Raw genomic sequence first — 26,616 nt, 5'->3', positions numbered from 1 at the left:
GCATCAATTTTTATGTTTACAAATTAATTGTTTTTTCTCCACTTTCTCGAAAACTAGCACGAGCTTCTACACTCACAGATATTCTTTTGTTAGTTCAATAAGATCAATCGAGTAATTTAGATTTCATCTTTTGAGTATTTAGTCTTCGTTGAACGCTAATAACATTGGAAAATTTCTCAGTATACTGTACCGACCTAATTAAATAAATATTTACACTCATAAAATATTGGCAGCACTACCAAATTGTGTTGAAATTGTATATTCTGTGAGTAAACTAATAAATAGAAGAAGTCCTTATACAATTGAATTTTGAAGTAACTACTCGTGTTTTAACCACTTAGAATTCAACTACAAACTACACTGTTCCCTATGTTTTGCAGCTACATAGAACATGCGATAGCAATTAACTGTAATAACACAAATTGGAGGCATGCAGTACAGATTTCTAAATGGAAGAACACGTGTTAGAAATACGAGCAATTGACCAATTTGCTCGTTGCAACAAGCAATTGAAGCTATAGTTGAAGTCATATGATTTCCATCGGAAACCATCGGAAACAATACGAGAGCCTCGCTTTAATCCTTTTGGTAAAACAACATTCTGTGCAGTAAGATTGTTCTTATTTAAACTAGGATCTTATCCTAAGCGTACGTATATAAAATTTGTTAGATATATTAAATTGTTTAATGTACTAAGTCTATATTTTAAGTCAAATATATGATTTGAGTTATTGTGTTTTAATTATATGCCTACTAACACGGTTTTAGGAACAGCACATATGACGGTATTGTACACTAGCAAAATATGAAGAGGCTTTGATATTTCGGGTAGAATTACAGAAAGAAAGGTCAATATGTAAAATGGAACTGAAGTTTTTTTTAAACAATATATACTAAGTTCTCATATTGCTTAACGGATTCGCCCTTCAGTGATTATTCTATAGCAAATTTTTATTATAAATAAACAATGGATTTACAACATAGCTAATCAACATTTTTTCATTTACTCTCTTAACCTCTAGAGTTACTTTTTTTTTAAGAAGAGTTCAAACTCCAGCTTTTGTGATTTACATCTAATGCACCAAAAGATTTCACACCTCAATATTTCATACGCATACTAAGCTCGTCAGGGTCTACAATTGTGATTTTCAACGTGGGGACACAAGCTCAGCTGAAGGGTTAATTGATTTTGAGATGGCTATTTGAGAATTTAGGTACATTAAATATTCTATATATATATATTTTTAAAAATTCACTGTTAAAAATAATAAACTAAACAAATATTTTTACAAAGATATTTAGTGTTTATATAAACACAGAAGGAATGATGATGAGCCCTTTAATTTATGATTTTACAACCGGATTGGCTTTTTCTACTTAAATATCGTGTTTATCATTAAAATAATATGAATTGTAACGATTATTTAAAAAAATGTAATATAACAAAACAATATATACCTAGGTAAATGATTTCGAATCAGAAAAGCCCAATTAAGTTGTAAATTCATAAATTAAAGAGACTGTTATAATCTCTTCTAAGGATATCTAATGATTATTGAAAATATAACTTATTACAAATATTAAAGCATGCTTTCAAAAAATATAATTTTGGTGTTATTTTGATTATTTTAGGTTTTTTATTTCTAGTTATTTCTGGTTTTGTATTTGACCATATTTTTAGTTTCTTTAGCTATTAAACTTTTCTTACATTTGTTTTCTCAGTCACACAGTCTTTCAATAAAATGAGTAGTGTAAGCAAGACAAGTTCAGAATAGTGGATTTCATTTTTAATGGTAAGGAACACCATGATTTATGAGAGACTTAAGTGGGATATGGCCTAAAAATGTTGGGAACCATGGATCTACAACCATACCATGCTTGTTCAAGATCAGATAAGTTTTATATAGATCGCGCATCTTACTTAGAAACTGTGTGATACTGAGCATTAACATAGATTTATGCAATTGTCTTAATTACCTTTACTAATTAGTTAAATATCCATTCACTATGACGTCAGTGCAAACACTGGTAATAGTTACTGTGCAGTTCACATATTCCATTATCACATTGCGGAAATAATTCCTCGCACATAACCTTAACATATCTAATATTTACCTTTCTACTTTTACGATACTAACTTAAGCCTAAATTGCCAGTACTAACAATAAAGAAACTTTTTATTTAAAAAAATGACTTAGTTCAAACTCCAAATTTGATGGCCCATGGCATGTAACTTAGAAATCAAAGTCCTCCACACCATAACATTTCACATGTGTACTAAGCACATCAAGATCTACTGCTATGCTGAGTTTGATGGAGATCGGATCAGTTCACCAGACGATGAACGATATGCATTTAATGTCTTTGTTATATTGATTATTTTTTGTAAATTAAATAATTTATTTTCCATTCTTTTAATTAGAGATTACTCCTTCCTCTAACATGCAATTATGAATTTCAGTTATAATCAGCACTATTTGCATATCTTTCCTTAAAACAGTAATTTTTAATATGATGATGGATGCAATAGAATATAATAATAACAACAATAAGAAGAATCTTTCAGTATCCCAATGGCTGCTATGCATCCTTCCAGAGTTCAGAATTCAGGAAAACACCATTGGGTTAGAGATCTATATTAAATCTATAATCTTCACTCATATACAATGCGTTTCGAAAACTAACAAACTATACACTTATATAAACACCAATAAACGTTGAGCGATTGTATTTCGTGTGCTGCGAGTAATGTTTTCTGCAAATGTTTGTCATCCTGCATTGCATGTACTTTGCTTCCACGAGCCAGTCAAGCTGATAACCTTGAGAAAGCATTTGTCTAGTTCTTTGTTATTTATTGCGATCATATTGCCTTTGAAATATTGCGACTGTCTTTTTCTGTACGTTTAGAATGACGTTAACTTTAGAACAGAAATATTTCTCATTAGATACGTGTTCAGTTGACATGCTGAGTACACGCACAAATGCACATACACATACAGGAGAAAGATACGAGTTTTCCGTTAGACTTTCAGATACACGTGATCGTAGTCGTCATAGTGTAAGAACGTTAATCAAGAAATTGACAAAAACTGGATAGGTAAAGGACTATAAGGGAAGTCCTTCAGCTCTTAATGAAGAAAAATGCAAGACATACGTATAAGTGGCTATGAGACATAACCACAACATATTGTTTTACTAACGAATGATAGGTTTATGGTTACTTTCCGAACGCACTGTAGAATCCCTGTATTTCAGATAAAATGTTATTTGGACTTAAATAAATCATAAAAATAGTGACTTTACACCTTTTATTAATATTAATATTAGTTATACATACCTAGAACCAATGAAAAGTAATATATTTAAGTAACAGTCGCAGCACTTGTAACATATTTTGATCGTTGTACGAAAAGACAATTTCATTAAAAGTAATCTTAGGACGAAGCTTGCAGTACTTACCAAAGAATACCTGGGTTCGTTCTGGTAGATAGTTCCCACTCGAGTCCAGTTGAAGGCCTTTAACAGCATGACTCGAGGTTTGTTGAAGGCATTCTCGCTGGGGACAATACGAAAAAAGTTCGGGAAGTTTGTGCTAGAAAACATGGGATGCGTGTCAGCGTACGACAGCTGAAAAGGAGAAAATAAAGAAAACACTATAAGAACATATAGGATACAAATTTAATATATTCGTCATGGTTTATTGGAGGTTATATATGGTTCGAAATATTCATGTGTTAATACAGCAAAATTCTGGTATATATATTAAAAGCAATTAAACTATTAAAAACAATGAAACTATTACAACATAGTTGGAAGAAAGCACTATCTCAAATTTAGTTAGGGAGAAGATAACATAATCTAGCTCTGAATTTGTCATTTAGTGGAGAAGGTAGTGCAACAAATTATATATTATTTCTGATATACTATAAATATGTATAAATAAACGAAATATCACATACAAAACCACATCAGATGATAAAAAGGTGAAAACTTTGTTTGTACTAAAATGAGAGGAGTTTTGACTGTATAAAAGTCTATCATTCTATACACATAGGATAAAATCTTTCATAAATTCCAGGTGGGGCTGGTACTGGAGATTGTAAAGAAACCTGAAGGATGTTACCTTTATAGTTGTGTGAGCACTACAACTATTTTCAGTATCATGCAACATATAGCAGGGAGCTTCATTTGCTTAATAGGGAAAAGCATATTTATGCCTGCATCGCTTCTATATTCTCGTACTGCCGATAAGAGGTTGCAGTCACTTGACAACCAGCAACAACCTACTTCCATAGTAGTTACGAGTTTCGTTTTAGCAGAGCTTGACTCAACTTCTGCTTTTTTATTCCTCGTAGTCAATAATGAAGGGAAAGAAACTTCACACACACACACACACACACAAAATAAACAAAAACAGAAAAAACAAAGATGTATGTGGTGGATGTGCACACAACAGAATGCAAGTTATTTTTCATGAGCGCACAGGGAGGTTGTTTAAATTGTTCTATTCTGTTTTAATCCTAGTATAAAAAGAATTGTTTGTTTATGTTATTGCAAGTGTGCCCATAGAATGTAATAAGGCTTTTTCAACGCTATAAATAAATTGAAATATACCTAACTTTTAAATTATATTGCACTCCATGAATTATAGAATATGTTATATTTCATTTAACTAATGTTTAATAAGACGCATGTAGAAGTTTTGTTTAGAATTAACTTTTAAACTTAGGTTGAGTAGTAATTGCTCATTATGTTTGGAAGTGAATATTGTAGTAATAATACCGAATTTAATCAGTAAATCTGGAAATAGAGATGATGTTTTCTGTACATATTTAATAAATGTTAAAGTAACATTCAGAAGCCAGATAGGCTCCCGTATGTGCACACATATTTTTGATATTTCAATTGCTGCATTAACAGTCCATGAGTCCCTACTATCAAATTCAACAAATAAATTAATAAATAAAATAAATATATATAAGGAATAATAGTATTCCTTTATTTCATCATCCACTGACTAGGTTTTATGGAGAAATTAGAAATGTATAACATAAATGGTGATCTAGATTAAATTGTTCAGATTTAATAATGAGATCACAGATCATCATCAGTGGTAATATATTATCAAAAATACACTTATTGGACAAAATTCCTTCGGCATAATGTATTTCTCATTACATAAACAAAAACGACGTACCGCGTTCAAACTAATGATCAAATTTCGCACATTATTAAATTCAGTAATCAATGTAAAGATAATAATACATGTCAATGAAAACTAGATATTCCTGCTTCTTTTATTTAATTTTCTTTAAAAGTGTCAAATCTTAAATGTATTTTCCGCTTCGATATTAAAACAATCAGAACCCTGTTTATATAACTTTTTTCATTCGTGATAAACATGACATTGGTAAAATATTTTTAAGCTTCTGTGTTTCTCTATTCAATCAAAATTAACGTTTTAAATGATAACTAAAATATTCTATGAAATTGCACGAGCAGAGACAATAATGTTAAAATTTCACATCCTCGTAATAACAATTTAAATTAGTAAACAATACAGTTTAACATCCTGCATGTTGGCTCTAGAATTGTTACTTAAATAAACTTTTCTGGCCAAAGTATGTACTTCTTTATTAAAATTAAAATAATTCGTAACAGTTTCTAAAACGTAACGTTATCTTTCTTAGACGTTTGTTCATATTAACGTAGGCAATAGAGATATCATAATATTAAATAATTGATATACAATTTTAATGTTCGATCAGCATTTTATGTCTTTTATTTTAACTTACGTTTCCGACACACTGATTGCATTCATCGACAGAATTTTACTAATTTGACGAATTGTTGTACAATTATTGTAATATACGTAATTTAATTTGTTAAATATTCTATAGTAAAATATTTTAATTGTTGCTTTCTATATAATTTTAAATCTATAATATGTAATAATATATTAAATATATAAAGTACTATTACAAACGATCTTCCCGATTACAAACCTGAACGAATCTCGCGTACAACACTCAGACGTGCAAAAATGGTATGAATGGTGGTAACGGAAACTAAAAACTTTTCAGGTTTGTAATGGTCGAATGGTTAACGTTATTGGCGCTGGGGCGATAAAAAAGAAAGTGGCTAGGCAATTACCTAAAGATGGATTGAGTGTGCTAATAGAAATGATAATAAGCGTTTGTGCTGGTCTTCACGTTCCCTCGACTTTGCGCACTGTGACTTTCTCTTTGATGTTTTATGAAAAGAACGCATGTATCGGCCACCTTTACCAACTACCATTCGTGTTCGCATCGCAGATGCTATTGCATTAGTGAATTGTCCAATGTTACAATGTGTATTACAGGGAATAAACCACAAACTAGATATGTGTTGCGTGACAAAGGGAGCTCAAATTGAGAACATACGAGCCTGAATGTTGTGTAACAAATGTAAAACAATTTTTTGAGTTTCCGGTTCCGTTGATACCACTTCCACGTGTCTGAGTTCCTCTAAAGTAAGATTTTTTCAGGTTTGGAATCGAGAAGACCATTTGTAATAACATTATAAGCTCTGTTTAATCGAATTTGATGAGAACAATGGTACTTCTGTTAAGATGCAAATGTTGCTGACAAGCAAAAGATTAATAATTACGATGCTACTATTTATTGATGTTCCTGTACACTCACCTTCAACATCGTTGGTTTTAGGTCTCAGCATACAGAGGGGGAAAAACGTGTGTTGTGTACGTAAAATCGTAATTACATACATATCCTGTAGTGTTCAGACTTAACGTACGACTGTAACATCCTGCAGCAAAATGTGTAACTGAAAACGTATGTTTCATAATACTTTTCTTATAAGTGTTCCATCTATATGTACTTTCCGTATGAAACAAAGAAATGTATATAGACGGTCAGGATCTTACATATAGATTGATGTATTATACATATTAGCTGACGTATGTACGCAAGATACATATACACAAGTAACATACGGAAGACTGCTAGATATCAGACATCTTGCATCGTCATGATGTAACATCGAAGCGGAAAGAAAGATAGTACGTCAGTAGCATATGGATAACATATGTTTCGTACAGATTTCCTTAGTAACTTACGGATTCCGTATATTTGTACAATATCCTGCTGTCCGGATAACGGATTTTACTCAGTGTAAATAGATAGACACAGATTCAGAAAGCCGTTCTTTTGTAAAGTAGAGAGAATCCAACCTTTAAATTCTTTAACATTTCAAATCAAAATCTTTTTTAAGATCACATGGCTTTCATACGATTTCGAAAACAGTCCTCTCTACTAACTTAGTGCCTAGTGCGATTGCCTTTGATGCATGTGGTCGCGGATTCGGTTCCCCTTGGGAAAATCTTGAATAAATTATCATGTTTAGGATTCCATTTTAAATTGTAAGTTCACGTTTAATATAGGCTCGGCCCTAAAAGAAAGAACGCTAAACTCCAATCATCCACCAAATATTCACCCTCTTGTCATTAACAGATGTTGACTCAACCATTAAAAACGGTCTAAACATATACAAACAAACAACAAACTTTTGGAGTTCTTGATCATTATCTATAAGATTACTGAAACGAAGATGTTTGTCTCCTTAACGCGTTGCTTGCAATCTTATGGATCAAAACGTAGTCTCTATAATGGAATAAAGCATACTGAAAATAAACGTGGGTGTTTTCTATAAAAAGAAGACAGTACATTATTTGCGTAAAATATGTATAAACTATGTGCAGAGCACTTAACCTACATTCCTCTTTTTAGAGAACAGAACTCAATACTTGCGTAATGTTAGGCTATTGTATTTCAATTCATGCCAAACTTTCGTGTGTTCCTCGACCGTTCTCTGTGTTCTTAGACTGAGGGAGAAACTAACTTCTAATGCAAACACCTTTAGCAAGAAAGAACTAATTATCCCCTATACAACTAACATAAAACTCCTCCTATTGCCCCTCCTTTCCTCCCAAGATGCTCAACACTTCCATCCTAAAAAGGTTTTCTCACCCCGTCTACCACAGCCATAAGCTTTCCAGTGTCGAATTCACAGAAAGTTTATCCGCTTTTACTGTTTGCAACCTCTCGAGTTCGCCTTTTCTCCCGGTGTTCCACACATTTTACCTCTTTGCCTTCTTTGGTCAAAACTTTGGCCTTTGGTTTCCCCCCTTCCCCCTGGCTCCTGACACACTGAAAAGTCGCTACACCATCGGAAAAGCAGTGCAGTCTCTGTGGGCGGTGTCAGAACCGCAAATACTAGCGAAGGTTACCTCTTCAATGACACAGTCTATAGTTAGACTTTAAACCGCTAAAATATGCTGAAATCCAGAAGGAATGCCATTAATTAGAAAACATTTGGAAAGCTTGTTTTTTGTGTGTTGCGTTCTTTCTAATTTTGTTTCTTTCTTAGCCTCCACGGAGGCGTATTTAGAAAGATGAAAACAGCAGGTCAATAATGTCATCACGTTCCTTCCAACCACCACACTTCTGAAAAAGTTAACTATATCACGTGACACTACGGCGAAATTTTCAATGTTTGGCTACTACAATTCAACCATAGAAAAATTATTATGTTTCAAAGTATGGATTATAAATCAAAATAAATGCATGTTAAATTGTATAGCAGAAATCACTTGGTGAATTAGGAATTAAATTTCTGGGCCATAAGTATCAACGGCCATGTTAGCCTGTCACGTATGATGACGTCCCTCGGTATTCACATTATATGGGAAATTGGGGAGGAAGGAAGGAATGGGAAAAGAGGGAAGCAGCCTAGGACCATTATGTTAGGTACCATCCCGACATTTACCTGATGTGAATAAAGAAAACCTTACTCAGGATGACTGGCCTGAATAAGCCGTTACACTTTTTCAACCGACCCAAATCAGTGATTATTTATTGAACAATATCGGTTCTACTTCTCCTATATCTTATTATGTTGTCTGTTTCGGGGTAGAGAGAGGATATTACGAAACATAAAATTCTTAACGTTAACCTGTGTCGACTGTTTGAAAAGTCCTCTATTGTAGTCATTGAAAACTCGTATAAGATAACTCTTCAAATTGACCGATCTACCAATTCTGATCTTACACATGCGAGTGCTATTTATGATCTCTCTGATTTGTTGAAATAATGAAACCTCCAAAACGTAGAAAGAACGTTCTCTTTCTGCAGGTCTTATGTTTAACATGTACTACTCATTAAGCTGTACCACAAATGAAAGTTCGCATACTCACCAACTACAAGGAAAGAAAGTCAATCTGAAAACTATGAGAATATGGGCGTTATAAAGATTGAAAGTTAATGTGAATGATGCACATGCCGTACTCAATTTAATTCTATATTATTTGTCATGTTTAGATTTTGTTGTTGTTGTTACTGTTCTACTCCCTATGTTAAAACATGTTTAGATGGGTTACATGAGAGTGTTAACCGTCTTGCTGAGTATTCAGCACATTCCTATAGGAATTCTGGAATAGCCAGACCTCAGAAACTGTTTGAGATTAACTAATAATATTATATTTTGGGGTAAAACCTTAGTTTTTGTGACTGTATTTCTGCATTTACTTAAGGATGCAAATAGTTGATATCCTTTGAATACTTTCTTTTCAACTTTCGAATAGATTATTTTTGTTATTATTGCTGCTCTTTTAGTCTCTTTTGTTGTTTTATATTTGGTAGTTTATTTTTATTTATTTATTTTTTTTAGCTTTTTCAAGACTTCTGATTTAGTTTTTGTAGGTCTTTTGTTTCATTATCTTGCTAATTTTATACTTGATTTAAATTATGGTCTTCTTCCATAAAAAGCATATGTCGGTCATTGACTCTTTTTTGTGACGAGGACATATACCCTAGTGGCTGACGTTACCATTAAATAACTCAACCAATCAATCAATGAGAGTGTAAAGCATTATTGGTAACTTTTAGAATATTTTTAGGAGCTAGATATTCACTGAGTTTATTATGTTCAAAGGTGGGTGTAACGATCAAAGATTTGTGAAATAAATTGTGTGTTTGTTTTTTCTAATTTAAATTAAGTACTAAGTGTCTTAGCCAGCGTATCATACAATTAGTGTAACGATTTGGGGTTTTGCTAGTATGAAGGTACAGATTGTTTTCAGTTCAACCATTTTTTGGTAAACAGCTGTTGTTAAAGATTGCATCCATAACTGATTTTTGCACTACAACAGTGAAAAGGAAAGCTACGGTGTAATATTGAAAGCTACAAAAGTACGCAAGGTTTCGTAGTTCTGCCATAGTAATTCTGACAATGCTATTAGAAATATATATATATATATATATATATATATATATATATATATATATATATATATATATATATATAGTGAATTATTTTATACTTCAATAACTAGGATTTCATTGCGGCATTTCCTTTAAAAATCTCACTGTATTCTGGTTTATAAATAATGTTTGATAATATTCACTGACATAAGTGGTTCTAGAGTTTAATGATCACCTCTCCTATCGTGTTACATTTACTATTGAAAATGTAACCAAACGACTTTCACAAAATCCTGACCCATTCACTATTATTATAGATATGATACAAAAGTGTGGGGATTATTATAGAAAGTGTTGAATTCAGACATACTTACGAAGGAGTCTTTATACCTTCTCGCTGGAAATAGGAAGCTAATAAACCTTCACAAGTATTGCTTGTTGAAGTATAACATCACGTTTCAGGACATCACTGTCTGAGACATGCATCTACAGTTAAAAGTGGAACCATCGTAATACACGCAATCGCTATATTTTCCCATCGGAAACCAATATCCCGGACCTCATACACCAAAGGCAAGCTTGCTGGTCAATAGTTAAGCGGTAATATGTGAATTTTTACAAATAGTCTATATGACTAATTATGCTGGTTCAATCTGATTTTTTAAACTGTCAAATACTCCCCTTAACTTTTGAATGAACCTTTAGAAGAAACTAGATAGGATAATGTATACTATATCATTTAATTAAATTACGGAAAGTTGCAAAATTTTAGTTGCTGACTCGTTACTCAAACAATAACCTAATAAGAATCTTTTGTTTGTCTTACCATATATTTATATATGTCAATTTTACACTGTTTGAGAGTATAGGTGCATTAGGGTCTGTGTTCCACTTTCATTATAAGCGCAGAACTTCCCTTGCTGACTCAGTAGTATGAGGTAATTGAAGAGTTATCTGACCTGAGGGATATCGAACTTCTCAGCCGAAAGCCTGGAGAAATGACGATGTGAACTGATATGTTTGGGAGATCACCCAACTAAATAATACATAAGCATTTGTGAGTTAGCCAGAAAAGATACAAAGGAAGTATAAAGTAAAAATAGACTATAGGTTTCCAAAATTAATCAAATCTGGTTTAAAGCTGAAGTAACTTTCAACGTACTTCAGATAATGTTTTAACAATACAATTCATTGTGCACTTAAACATTTTTTGTAATAACAATAGATTTATAGACATTTACTTGACGGATAATAAGCATCCCTGAACATAATTATAATTTCAAAAATATTAAATTTTTCAAATAAAAGCGTTCTTCGTAATTAATACACGGCCATAAATTTGACTTTGTATATTGAAAACAACTAAAATAATAACAAAACCAAAAGAATATCTGGAAGTCATTAAAGTGCATTAGTTTAAGTGATATGTCTATACACATTCTTTTACTTTTGATGTGTGTAACATGTTGAAGAGATTTTACCCTATCTCTTGCTCTTTAATTTTTTTACGCACTAAACCTTTATTCTAGTCTTTTATTACATTTTTCTGAGTATTGATTTCATTTTATACTTCTAGCTCTTCTTTTATACTTTCATTGTTAGCTTTGAAAATGGCAAATCTCGTACAAGGTAGAGTTTAGAGTAGTCCTCCATATCGTGGATTCTTCTGGCTTCGTCTCCGTTATCATTCAATTCAAATCCTACGTAAACATGTTATACATTTAAATTTGAGACGCACAGAAAAGTCTCTGGGGGTTTGCTACTTTTTCATAATTATTGAGTCGAATAAAGTCAAATATAGTGTATTTGTTCTTCAAGAGGAAGTAAAAGATATCTATCAGTTTAGGTTACTTTGAGCAGTGAACCTTCAATATGGATACTGGTACTGTAGTTTGAAATTGAACTGTGAATAGGATATCTTTTATATTTCTTCTTGTTTCCGTTTAACTGCTTCCGCTCTCCTTCAAATAAAGATGTTTTATTTAACTGAGTAAATGATTATCTTTTATTTATTTCTTCTTATTCTTATTGCCATTTTATATCCGTTACTGTTGTGTTTGTCACCTTTGTTCCCAGTGAACATGTAAACAACCAGAAATTCCTGGAATCGCTTCCATAAAAACTTGCGTTTTACGTCAATTGTTTCCGTGGGTACGAATATGTTATCCGTTCACTTGTACAAAGAGAGTATCAATGTATCGTTCAACTGGGAGAATTAAGTGTGAAATACACAAGGGAGGCGAGGTAGAATGTTTTGAATTTACTAGATCTATAGGCATACAATTAGCACTTAAACACAAGAAAAAACATTCACTTAGAGGAATTTAGAAATTCCCTCTGAAATATTTTGGGATTTACTGAAAAACATCAATGTTTGAACATATTTTCAGAAACTTAATTTGGTCATTTAAACTGCAAAGGACAGTTATTTAAACACTGTTGGGATGTTTCCTACAGATTTCCGTTCACTGATAGAAAATTTCATGATATTTTTGATATATTAAATATATCAAAAATGTTCTTAAGGGTTCTATCAATATATGGTAAATGTCTAGAAAACATACTAACAATGGTTAAATACCTGTCCTTTGCAGTTTAATTATTACTGTATACTGGACGTTTGGAATTCCAACACTCGACGTTCGAATTTCATGCGAGACTTTGAGATCATGTGAAATCACGATTAAAGATACAGAAGGAAGCAGGCAAAATGTTGACTGGAGAAACACGTGGGAGTATTTGCTAGTTTAAATGCCTTTAAAGAATAAATCAGTGAAAGCAAATATTAACAATACTTAATAGGAACTCCTTAAAGAGTACTCCGATATGTCTAATGAGTATATGGATTTCAAACGACTTATAATAGTGCCAGGACATTTTATACACGACCACTCATACATTTACAAGTCGTTTCTACCCGTATATTCATTGGACACATCAGAGGTACAAGTACATTTTGAACATACTTTGGCGGTACGTTTAACTATTGTTAGGATACTTTTAAAAATATATTGTTTTCAGTGATAGAACACTTCTACGCATTACTGGATATGATAAACTATGACCAAATGGCAAAATTATGCTGTATCTGGGAATTTGTTTAAAAAGATCTTTGAAAATGGTAAAATATTGATTTATACTTTGCAGTGTTGGGAAGCTGAGGGGGAAATCAATATGCCAGATACAGACGAAATTAAAGAACATTGAATTTTAAATGAATTTGATGGATCTTGTTTTTCGAATTCCCAAAATACGAATACCTCATGCATCTATATGAATTTTGGAAATGATGTTCAAAAACTGTCAGCGGGAAATCTAATATACAGAACGCAGGAGGGACAGAGAGAATTTTATGCATGTACCGTTAAATATATAAAAATAGAATATTCTTTTCATACATGGAGTAAAAATAAACATTCATTTGCACAAACTGAAAAATCCACAATGAAGGAGTAGAAAAATAAGAAAAATTGGCTATTAGTACATTTCTAAACAGAATATAAATCTGAAAATGTTAAATTAAAATTTGACATTTGCAATCTCAAATATTTGGTATTAACCATTTTTTTTTAAATATCAAGTAAAAAAGCGAATATGAACAGAGAGATCTTGTTAAACCAACTAAACTTTTGATTGATTATTTACTCACACTAAGGTCATAATTATATAGTTTACACTATACTGCACTTTGTGCAATTCCTACGGATTCACTTCGCGTTTCACTCCCCAGTCATGTCAGAAACTGATAAACTGATATTGCACGTTGATGTTTGTAATTAGAGGAGTTATGAACAAAGAGATAAATTTATTTGATTAATTTGTCTTCTGAGCGAATTTGATTTGCTTCATTTATTACATTAAAACAGACATAGGGCATTTTTAAACAATAGAATGCACTGTTTTCTAAAGTAGTTTATCAACATATTTGGCAAACTTCTCACACTACCTATTCTGTTTTCCGTTACATACGAGGTGTCTTCATTGTAAATCCAATTGATTTGTTTTTCTCTGCACTTTAGTAATCAAGCACCTGAAGAATTTTAATATTACATCGAGTGAAAAGTTGTTACTTAAAATTAATTTTAAAAAATAGCATTTCATATGATTTGATAGTTAAAAGATATACTCATTTTTATTAAAAAGTATACTCAAAAGGCATATTTTTTTATTAAAAAGTATATTCAGTATACTCAAAAGGTATACTAATTCCTGTTGAAGAAAAATGTAGATATTGATAATTATCTTTTAAGTATACGACAGCATACACGCGTCGATAAAGAGTGTTTTTGTTCTTTTTAACTGAAATTTCCTTGAAAAAAGAGAAAAAGCTGTGTTAAGTTAATGTCAATTTATTCATTCATATGATGTTAATAATATGATGATAAAACATTTGACCACTTCCAAACATTGGAGTGAATACTCAAACCCAATTCAATTTGTTCGATTAAATGAAACTTCATGTATATGGTATCCGATAATGTACTGTCAAAAGTTACCAATTAATTTACAATATACAAGGCGCAGTAGCTGTCGTATTTACATTTATAGTATATTATGAATTAATATTAGTCCACATTGCAACGAGAGGCTACGGTAACACCTTCACTCTTAGTACGTATTATGTAAAACAAAAGATCACAAGCACTCAACATTGAACTGCAAGTTTAGAAAAGTATATTGCAAACATATGAAATATATATATATATATATATATATATATATATATATATGTGTGTGTGTGTGTGTGTGTGTGTTTGTCTTTTGTTTTTGTTATGCTACATATTTTCAGTGTTAGCATGTTGGTAATTAATTTACACTGTATACATATTTACAGCGTATAATCAATAATATATTATAAACATTCTGGCGAGATGGTAACGCAATTTAATTTCCATGAAGCAATATACTGCTTGAATTTCAGGAATTGTATTAGAATATTATGAGATAAAACAACACAAAAAACAAATTTTAATTGCTGTAATTGAGGATGTAATTGTTCATCTTTTATAGGTGGATTCATTGCAAAAATTTCAGACCCTTCATGAACTACATTTGAACAACATTAAAATTACAACTAATTATCGGGAAATGATTAACCATAACATCACTGTTAAATTGTAGTGTGGTCCATAAATGAAATTGAAATTATGCTGAAAATATGAAATCAAAATCCGAGAATGAGATGTGGGAAACTACCGCTCAGAAGTTTTCGAGAATTGTTGTATCTACTGTGAACCTATAAGGGATGATCAATTGAAACCTATTCAGTACACCTGGTACAGTTGGTGAAATAGTGATTGATATATTGTTGTAGTGTTATGTAGTGACGTATATTTGTGGCATTCTATAGCAATAGTTTAGAAACGTTTACTGTCTTTCCAGGATTAAGTTTAAACCATAACATTAACCATTCTAAGTCCTCCCAAGTCTGATCAGCTAGCAGTCATCCAGTTTCCGAGTGCGGAGGAATGTCAACCGACCTAATTGTTCCATCGGATGAAGGGCACCTATGGAGATGTACGTGTAAGGAAGACGACCGTCGTAGATTTTGGCACGAATGCTTCCCACTGGTTGAACAATAAATGATCTTTCCAGTCTCGACTGAGCGCATGTTGATGCTACAGATCACAACCATACTGCAGTGGATGAAAGTGTTCCGAATCATAGATGCATGAGTATTCGAGCGATGACGATGGAACTAAATATGAGCTATAGAATAGCGCAAACTGTAGCTAAGGATCTGAGGTCCAACAAAGGGCATGCACAGTGGATACACAGATGCTTACGAAGATATAAAAGCAAGAGCGTACGTATATGTGTCTTCAACATTTCATGCGTAACCACATAGAGGAGAATGGCTTTGTTCCCGGATTGTTGCAGCAAGTAAATTGAGTATTTTGAACTGTGTCCTAAATCCACTAATATGCAGTAGAAGCATCTGTCTCCTCCGCTCCAAGAAGTTCTAGACACAGGTGTTAGTTGTCAAAGTCATAGTATCCTTTAGACTGTAGAGGATCACTACTGATTCGAATTCAAGAAACCAGGAGAATCCATCAATGCCACACACTTCTCTGCTACGTTCATCCATTTTCGGGAAACCATCCAACGTAAACGACCAGAAATGCTAAAGTTCAGTGTTATTGTGTTACATGATAACGCTTATCCTTATATTGCCGGACAGCAGGCACGTAGACAGGATTTTGTAATAGGGGGGCTCTATAAATAAATATTGTGGTTATCACACCAGGAGCTCTATCATTCTAAACTATTTTACTGGCAACATATATTGGTTCGTTCAGCCAGGATTTTGTTAGGGGGGGGGTCATGACATGAAATACTGTGGTTACACACCAGGCCCTCGATCCACCTAAACTATTTTACTGGCAACATATCCATATTAGTTTGTTAGGACAATAAAATTAGGATATGTTAGTAAGTATTTTAATAAACTATAAAGAAATCTCGAGTAAAAGAATATTTTAAAAAGTATTCAAAAAGATATAGTCTTCCGAGGTCATTCGAACTCCGGTCTTCTTGTCTTCTTTCTTCTTCTTTTTCTTATCTTCGTTTGATGCCTCCAAGGATATGAAGTGATCTCTTTCGGCAGTAAACACATCCCAGAAAATGGATTAGTGATGCCACGAAATTGAAAATTTCTTAAACAAGTGTAACTAGAATCTATGTTGCCAGGTTCATATTACACTAGTTAACAAAGGTTTTGTTACATAAAAGGAAATACCTGTTCTTAAAGGAATTTTTTTGCGCTGAATTCGAATATGCACTCGGTTTTTCTCCATCACGTACGATTTTCCCGTAACAGAGGGATTTTCGGAAAAATCCCTCAAAAATTTCCCTTTTCGTTTATTTTACACCCCAAGATCTTGTCCCCTTGCATATACTAATATAGAAATTATACCTAAGTATACTTTGATTCATATTTAACAAACTCTCCAAGTTTCGTAATAATCGCTTTATTCTTTCTAGAGAAATAAATATGTTTGTATGTATACTGTGTGTACTGTTTATTGCACCTTATAGTAATGCTTTCAGATCTCTTAAGTTGAGGTAAAACGTTTTGCTTTATTACCACAAACATATATATAAAATATAATACAATATAATTTACAAGTGTGACAATTTACAATAAACAATAATACAAATGTACCAAAAAGTCATGAAAAGACAATCAAAACTATCACAATATATGAAACTTCCATTGGGTTACAAAAACGTACACTACTTCCTTCTTTTGTAAGAAATGTTGCATTCTCTAACAAGACCCCAACAATAGTCCCCCATCATTGAAGGATCCCATCGTCCCTGGTACCTTTTCTCCATTGCCATTATATCTTGGTGGAATCTTTCCCCCTGTTCGTCGCTGAGAGCACCTAGGTTAGCAGGAAAGAAGCTGAGGTGCGAGTGCAAAAAGTGGATTTTTAAAGACATCCTACAACCCAACTCTTTGTATTTCTGTATCATGTCCTGTACGATTTCTGTGTAACTCTGCTTTGTTATTGCCCAGAAAATTGCGCACACCGCACTTAAATGCTGTCCAGGCAACTAGCTCAGCACTGTTTAACTTGCTGTCAAGCTATCATCATGCATTAATTTCCTAATTTGGGGACCAATAAACACTCCCGCTGAAATCTTAGCATCACTCAGGTTAGGGAACTTATCTCGCAAATACTTGAAACCTTCACCAGATGTGTCCATGGCTTTGACAAAGTTTTTCATAAGTCCTAACTTGATATGAAGTGGCGGTAGTAATATCTTATTAGGATCTACCAAAGGAGCGTATTTGACGTTGCATTCTCCAGGTACGTAATTCACTCTAGGTTCCCATTCCTTCACTTCATAATGTTTGTCATCAGCTCGGCTATCCCATAAACATAAAAAACATTGGTACTTCGTGTAACCGCACTGCAGTCCTAATAAAATACCAACTACCTTGAGATCACAACATATTTGCCAACAATGGTCCTTGTAATTTATAAGATTTAGCAAAGTTGACATGGTGTCATAGGATTCCTTAATCTTCACTGAGTGCGCAAGTGGTATAGAAGGTTTTTTATTTCCATTATGTAAAAGGACAGCTTTAAGGCTGACCTTTGACGCGTCGATAAATAACCTCCATTCTTCTGGAATGTAAGGAATTCCTAGCTCCGCCATCAACCCATTTATATCCGTACATACGCACACATTATCTTGCATTGAGAAATAGCTTGAAAATTGAACATACCTTTTCCTGTACACTGATATGTTCGTTTCTGCATCCAATAAGTTCCACTGCTCCCAGAAGTTCCGCCTCTTGTTTTGTCAGGTGCAAATCACGGACTAGGTCATTAAGTTCACATTGCCGGATGAAATGTGGCTCGCGAACACAGTCAGGGATGAACGTTGGATCCTTGGATGTACATGTTGATGTCGATGGTTCATCAAGGTCATGATCATCATCAGAGTCTTTTGGCCATATCTCTTCCCAGTTGGTAGGAGGCTCGGGAAGTGGAAGTTCATCCCCGTGCGGAATAGGTCTAATTGCGGATTTAACGTGGGATAACTTATTGGGTATTTGCTTTTTTTAGAATGTCCCTTAACTACTGTGAGACAAAAATAACAATCATCCAGATGGTTGGTGGGTTCTCTCCACACCATTGGTACAGCAAATTTCATGAACCTCCGTTTCCCTTTGGCCCATGCAAGTAAAGTGACGTAGCACGACGCACAAATTATTTTGGGTGCCCAAGTTTTGTCCTGATCTCCCACACGACATCCGAAATATATATAATATGCTAGTTTCACCGATGGCGTAATGGATCTACACTGTCCTTTAACTACAAACTGGCCACACACATAACAAAAACTATTTGGTGAGTTAACACACGAACGCCGTTCTCTTGACGCCATTGTACTGATCACAAACTAAACTTCTGGTCTTAGTTGGGTATAATGCCGTTAAGATCAAACATGAAAGCACTCTTAGCAGCAAAGACAACTTTGAAAGTGAAGTAGTGTTAAACCACACGTCAATATAAAAATGTACAAAACTCCCTCACCAGGTGTCAAGAACACAAGAAAGAAAGAAATGCGCGGGGGAAGGGGGGAAACGATACCGTAGTGGAAAATTCAGACTGCATTAGTTCATTGTTGTCAACAATGAGTCTGTATTCCATTCTTTCTTTCTTTTGCATTCTGTTACATTTGATAACAAATATTGATAACCATTTCATGAACAAAACGAAAAAACTTGGAGAATTGTATATATATGTATTAAGATATACATATACTGTACATTTTAAAAAAATATACGTTGGAAGTACATTCTATTTTTATACACGTTTCTAATTTACAGAGAGCAATACAAGTGTGTTGTTGACTATTGTAAATATTCATTTTTATGTCTGTGTTTGTAGTAATAAAGCAAATCGTTTTTACCCCAACTCAGGAGATCTGAAAGCATTACTATCAGGTGCAATAAACAGTGCACACAGTATACATACAAATATATTTATTTCTCTAGAAAGAACAAAGCGATTTTTACGAAACTTTTAGGGTTTATTAAATATAAATCAAGGTATACTTAGGTATAATTTCTATGTTACTATATGTAAGGGGACAGGAGCTAGGGGAATAAAATATCTGAAAAAGGGAAATTTTTGAGGGAATTTCCCGAAAATCCCTCTGTTACGAGAAAACTGTACGTGATGGAGAGAAATCGAGTGCATATTCGAATTCAGCGCAAAAAGTTCCTTTAAGATCAGGTGATTTTTCTCATGTAACAAACAAAAAGTTTAAATTTGTTAACTAGTGTTATTGGTGATTAGGGGACAGTTCTACCTGAGAGTCTATCTGATCGAACCGGTTTATCGATCGTCATTTGTAGTCCATAGGATTAGCATGTAGCTAGATGGAATTCGGAATGCTCGTAACAATAATATCCATTTTTAACTTGACCCCCTCCCCCATTTCCTTCACACAAAGCTCCTCATAAGAAAGAGTAACCAAACGCTTGCTGTAGTTTTATATTTTTAACGCTGATTCTTTTTTTCTCGTCTTTTTGTTTAATTCTTCCTTATTTTTCATTTTTAGTCTCAAAGGGGGATCCGGACCCTCCGAACCAACCCCTTGGCTACGTGTCTGCGAATAGGTGCAGAATTTGCTCTGAGGGTTCAAATGAGAAATACATATTCGGAAATCTGACACTGGGTATGAGGGGAAAAAATATTCTCAGCTTCTGTACAAATAATTTTCCGCTATATATATTTTTAAATCACTATCTGGTTATTGGTATTGTATCATTTATGAGTAAATATACGCTTATGCTTCCATGTCAGTTTGAAAAGCGATGTGAGGCAAATTTATATGTAACTAACCAATTATTTATCTTTGGTGTACTCAAAATTTCCTTTATAAAAGCCAGGACCTTTTGTAATATTTATTTTACGTTTTCATTTATATTCTTTGTTTCATATCCTCATTCAAAACAGAATTTCTACGCCTCACCCAGCCTGATATCGAGTAGGTATCTGGGAGAAGGGTGGTGCTGATTACATTAGCTCGTTCTAATGCCTAGCTCAGGAAAAATACCTCTGCCTGGTGTGAATGAGGAAAACTTCATTCAGGGTAGCTGGCATGAAAAGCGTTTTACACTTTTTCGACCGAGTGCCCCCACCGGGAATCAAACCCGGTACCGCTCACACTGAAGGTGAGAGCAGTTGCGACTACGCTACGCGGGGCCACACACATGAAAACGAACTTAGTTCTGCACGCATTCTGACCAATGGCCATCAATGAACTAACCAACCATGACTTAAACCGCAGACAGGAAGCATATAGGATCTTGTTGGAACCATTCCCCACCATTTCTGCTCGGAAATGCGTTTTATCTCTGATGAATATGCTATTTATTGGAGTTCGTGGAATTGGAACGTCTTCATATGAGGAAAGGAAAACCAAATTTTTATTTCAAAAAAAATTAAGAATAACTCTCCGCATGTCATACTAAGGGTATGAATGACTAAACAACATATCTTTGGTGCGTACTTCTTTGAGGGTTCCGTTACTGGATTTTTCTACAGTTGCAGGCAGAATCTGGGTATCAACTACACGGTTGTTTACTAAGATGATAAGAGCTCTCATCCATTTTCCACTTGTTGTTTGTGAACGCCTGAACGCACTTTCCCGTGGCTGGTGGATAGGACGTAGGGCCCCAAGTTCACCAGCCCCTTATCCTTGGCCACCTCAAAGTCCGAAATGGAACGATTTTTCTACTACCACTTCCGGTTTCAATATTAATTGAGAAAATATCACGCCATATAAACCAAATTCTTTCACGTGGTATACACTTGACACTGCTACTTGTTTTTACATAAGTTCCTCTGCAACTTTTTCTCTACTACAAATACATAATTATAAAGGAAAGTAATCTTATATCCTTTATATAAAGCTGAGCTTATCAATATATTTGACCACTATACAAATCCATGCTGTTGGCTTGCATACTTCGAGGCAATTGTAAGAGTATTTACATTAAAGGTATTTTGAGTTGTAAGACGCTCCAGTGAGCTTAGTAACTAAGATATATATTTTTTTTTCCATTTCGTTGGGTTCCGCATAACGTTGTGTATTTCAGTTACTAATACGATCTCTGATATCTCGAGTACATAAAAATGAAAGCTTATATCATTACGGTAAAACGGGTGATCAGTTAGAAACGAGGTTTAAATCGTAATTAGTATCTACTTTAACTGTCTTTTTTATGTATCGATTTTGAATAAAATGCGTCTCCTAGATGGGCGTAGGTAAGGGTTAGAAGTTATGCCAAATATAGTGTCCTCAAGTTAGGGTACTCATAGGAACTCCCCGAGTTAGAGGAGATAAAACTTGGTATATAAACGCCTCATTAAGGTTAGTTTAAAGGGACAAGTTTTGCCGCTAGATGGCACTACAGTCTTCGTATCTCTCCCATGTATTTTTTATCTTTCACGAAAATTCACGATTTCTCTTACAAATTTCAACCTACAGACTTCAAATTTTTAGAAATGGAACTTCATAATCAATCGAAGGCAATAATCCGTGACGATTTTTTATTTAGAATTTTCTTCATTGTTGAAATGGCTTGATTGTTGAAGTGGATATCCAAACCTTTAACAACGAAACTGTTTCAACAATGAAGAAAATTCTAAATAAAAAATCGGCACGGATTGTTCCCTTTAATAGGTTGTAAAGTTCCTTCCCTAAAAATTTGAAGTCTCTAGATTGAAATTTATAAAAGAAATTGTAAATTTTTTGTGAAAGGTAAAAAATACATGGGAGAGATACGAAGACTGTAGTGACATCTATCGGCAAAACTTGTCTCTTTACGCTAACCTTAAAGACAATTGTTTTCCCAAAAATTCCGCTTCTGAAGTGGAAAGGGGTCAATTTCTATTTCTTTTCCACTTTCAAATCGACGTTAGGTGAGAAGAAACGGGAGGTTAAAATATCAAATACTTTCCATAGTCTATTCTTTTTGTCCTTCGAGTCTCCGGACCTCTTTACGCTTTAGGTTAGAAGCTTTAATGAGTTACATCTAACATTTTTTTTTTTTTTTCAAAAGTTTTGCTTTCAATCGGCTTGAACTCCATACTATAAGGGACGTGTTCGTTATACAGGCAACCGAAAGTGCAGATAGAGATATCTATTAGCTTGAGACAATCAAGCGATAGTGCAAGTACCAACATCCATGAGCGTGGCGATTTATTATTAGAATTAGGGTGACGTAGACTGAGACATTTATCGTATAGAGGGTCAGCAGCATGATTGACATTATTTAAGTTTAGCAGAATACATAAATTCAAAACCATGACCCAGACAAAGGACTCATGAGCTACCCCTTTATCTCTTCTTTTTCGCGCAATTGTTATTCGTTGTGGTAGACAATATATTAATTATTACAGCTGGTGTGCAAATTATTAATATCGTTGTTGGCATCGCTGCAAGGTTGGGAGAGAAGCCAGATTCGTTAGTCCTCATTGCTTCTTGTGTCTTAAACTGACATCGATTCTGGCAGCTCTGCCACTGGCATACCAGTGTACGTGTGACGTGAGCTGTAGTTTGCATTCCTCATAGCTCTTCGTTCTAGCCAATATTTCAAATTATGAAATTAAATGGGTTCGAAAATATGCTTTTTCTTAACTAAAACAGAAAAAGAAATGGAAACTGTTTTTGTTATTCTTTGTATCCGTCCCCAACATTTAATCGAGTCCTTTGTATGGTTCACCAGCCTAGCATTGATATCCATTGCCCTGTACCTGAGCATTGCAAGTCCCCCTCCATCGATTTTCCATTACGCAAAGCGCTGTTCTCTTGTTTGTGTTGCAGCAAATGATGATAAAGAAAAAAAGCAGGGTGAATCGTGCAGGTGGATAGCTGTTCACATCACAGCTCTTTCACGAGTACCAGCAGAACTCGCAGTCACTTTTAAAGCTGGGGGAAATGTTCCCTCTCCCTTCCTTCCTTTAACGTTCCTACAATGCAAAAGGGTAAATGGGCGAGGGTGTTCGATAGTCAATAAATGGATATCGTAAAATTGCTTAAAATAGGAGCCTGTTATTGACGTTAAAAGTTTAGACAATAGAATTTAATGTGAGGAGTGTTCTGGTAAACCTGGTAACATCACACCCAGATTTCTGGTTTTCTGTATACATCGGAACCAAGCTTGAGTGCAAATACAATGCAATAGATCAATGTAGGTTGCGATTCGACACTAATTATAGATGAATTCTTTCTACATTACTTCGATATTCATTTTAATATAGCTATATTTCTTATTAAAATTGCTAAAATAAAAATTTAATTCGTTCTAAAATTAATTTTCTTATTACACTCGTTTATTTTTTGAAGTGAACAGAATTCATCCTAGTAGTAGTACTGAAATTTATTCGGCTAATGCAAATTAAACATTATATATATATGATTTTAAAAACATATATATATATATATGTTTTTAAAATCATTTGGCTCTTGAGTTGGATAGATTTGTTTTAACTTTCTTTTCAGTAGGGAAGCTATATTACACAGAACCTAATGTTTAAAGTGGGATACGAAATGTTATTTCAATTTATATCAGAGGCAAGTACCTCTACCGGGAATTTAACCTCGAACTATGTGCACAGAAGACTTATACATTAATCAACAAGCTACTAGGAGGTTTTGTGGTGAAACTGTTATTTATCACTTAGTAACACATAAAAGTAAAAAGAAATCACACTGAATTTTCTCTGTGAAAAACTGGTAATTTGATAGGTATCTCTCATAAATCTATATAACTAGGGGCGAGTCCAAGAAGACCGACCTCCAAATTATTGTGCCCCTCAGCGGTTAACATCAGTTACTATGTGCACAAGCGAGATATGTTCTACCCGTGAGTTGTCGCTGCCTTCGAAGATTTACATCAGTAACTAACGATTCTCTAAACAGGATCGCCCTTAAGCCGATTGGATCGACCGCTCCCAATTGGGTCCCACACCAAAGGGGGCCCCTGCTATATAATCTACTCTCGGCTTGTCATGTACACAGGCGGCACAAGCGCAACTAGAGCCCGGGACAAGATAAATAAATAAAGATCATTTATAGAAATAGAATAAATAGAATAAATAGAAAGCCATTTGAGCTCATACTGTTACAGTGTTACTACTTGTATTAATAGCAATTCTTTTCCTTTACTACCCATCACCGCGCAGAAGTTTGTAATCAGGTTTTGACGAATATTTATTTTTATGTATTTTTATTTTAATTTTTTTTGCATGGTTGTTCTTTCATTTTGTATAATTATTTTTTGTATTTGAGGCTTATATGCAGTTTAAAATCTGCATAAATGACTGTTCTGTGTATATTATGATAAGGATTTAGATTTCTGGCCTGACAGCATCTATGACCATTTAGCCCGTCACGTATGAGGGATGACGTCCTTTGGCGAGCATACTATCCGAAGAAAGGGAAGGAAGAAAGGATTGGGGAAGGAAGGAAGCGGTCTGGGACCTATAAGCTAGGAACCACCCTGACATTTGCCTGGTGTGAATGAGGGAAGCACAGGAAAACTTCATTCAGTATGGCTGATCTGTAAAAGCATTTTTACTTTTTCGACCGAGTGCCCTCACCGGAAATCGAATCCGGGACCTCTCGCACCGAAGGTGAGCGCGGGTGTATATTATGAGATGTGGGTCGTTTGTGCTGATGCAGCACGGGAGTTCGGTGTAATTACGCACATTTATCCTTCGTTCTTGCTAAACGTTATATTCAAGTTCCTATTACTTAATCCGTTTGCCCACCTACACTTGCAGAAATCTGATCATCATACTGTTTAGCGGTTGGCACTTGCGACTTTTAGTAGGTTCCCGAAGATTTTTTTAATACTGTAGAAAAACGATAATTCTACCCTTCCCCTAAAAGTATCACTTCTAAATGGCAATTCGTTCTGCCTAGCAATAATTTAAATATTTTTTATTCTTAATTAAAATTTAGGTGCCACTTACGAAGTGTGTGTGTACCTCAAGTTGGCCATGGCAGGTCTATAACATACAACATAATTTCAATCAGGAATCAAAATAGGTTTCTTGTATAATGTTGACCAACTTCTAATTTGACCAGGAAGGATCTCGAGGTATGAATCAATGACTTTGTAATTCTCGGAGAAATCCATGAAGCGCCATTATAGAAAGTAATGAATAAAACTTTAAAAAATAAGAAGAAAGCTCAGGAGACGTTAGGGCAGTAGATTCGTGCTTTCTTTTAATAACAGATTCTTTACTTTTAGCTTTTTCTTTTCTTTCTTCAATGTTAATAGCTACCACAAAAAGACTTGTCGTTGGTCTTACGATCTTGAGATTATTGTTGAGACACGCCTTCGTTCTGTTATTAGCGTTTCAATCTAGGTTAAAAACCCTTATATCAAGGAGTGTGATAATATGCTGTTTCATGTTTTTAGAAAACAGAAAGGTAGGTAATATAATGGTTGGTTTCCAACCTACTGTGTGTTATATGTAGTGTATAAAAAGGGATTGGACGTGTATGTGACTTATCTCGAAGGTAATTCAATGTTGTTTTAAAACATGGATACCATGCAATGTGGTCGACACGCTTTTATTCGACTTTCTGTAGTGTTTCCAGCTCACAATATTAGAATAGCACACACGGACAACATGAAATATATGAAAAGGGAACTTAGCAATAATGAAAAAAAAATCGTAACAGTTTTGCGTAAAACTTAATTTTCTAATTTAGTTTAAATTAGTGTTTCCGAAGTCAAGAAATAAGATTTTCTCGTTTCGTCTCACAAATTTTCTAGAGGTTTCAGCCCGATTCTCGAATAGCTTTTCTCATT

At 34.0% G+C, this 26,616-nt stretch overlaps 1 protein-coding gene across 2 annotated transcripts in view; it reads right to left on the bottom strand.

Moving 5' to 3' along the window:
- Positions 1 to 26,616, bottom strand: part of GABA-B-R2 (gamma-aminobutyric acid type B receptor subunit 2) — an 832,753-nt gene that overhangs the window by 647,976 nt on the left and 158,161 nt on the right. For both annotated transcript variants that reach the window (XM_081759238.1, XM_081759239.1), the window contains exon 3: positions 3,460 to 3,627. In XM_081759238.1, the coding sequence (XP_081615364.1) occupies positions 3,460 to 3,627 (168 nt within the window). The remainder of the gene's footprint in view (positions 1 to 3,459; positions 3,628 to 26,616) is intronic.

Source organism: Thermobia domestica, chromosome 5 (genome assembly GCF_964235325.1).
Source record: "Thermobia domestica chromosome 5, izTheDome1.hap1.1, whole genome shotgun sequence".
NCBI classification, from domain to species: Eukaryota; Metazoa; Arthropoda; class Insecta; order Zygentoma; family Lepismatidae; genus Thermobia; species Thermobia domestica.
Note: the sequence above shows the minus strand (reverse complement) of the source record. Positions and strands in the feature narration are given on the sequence as shown.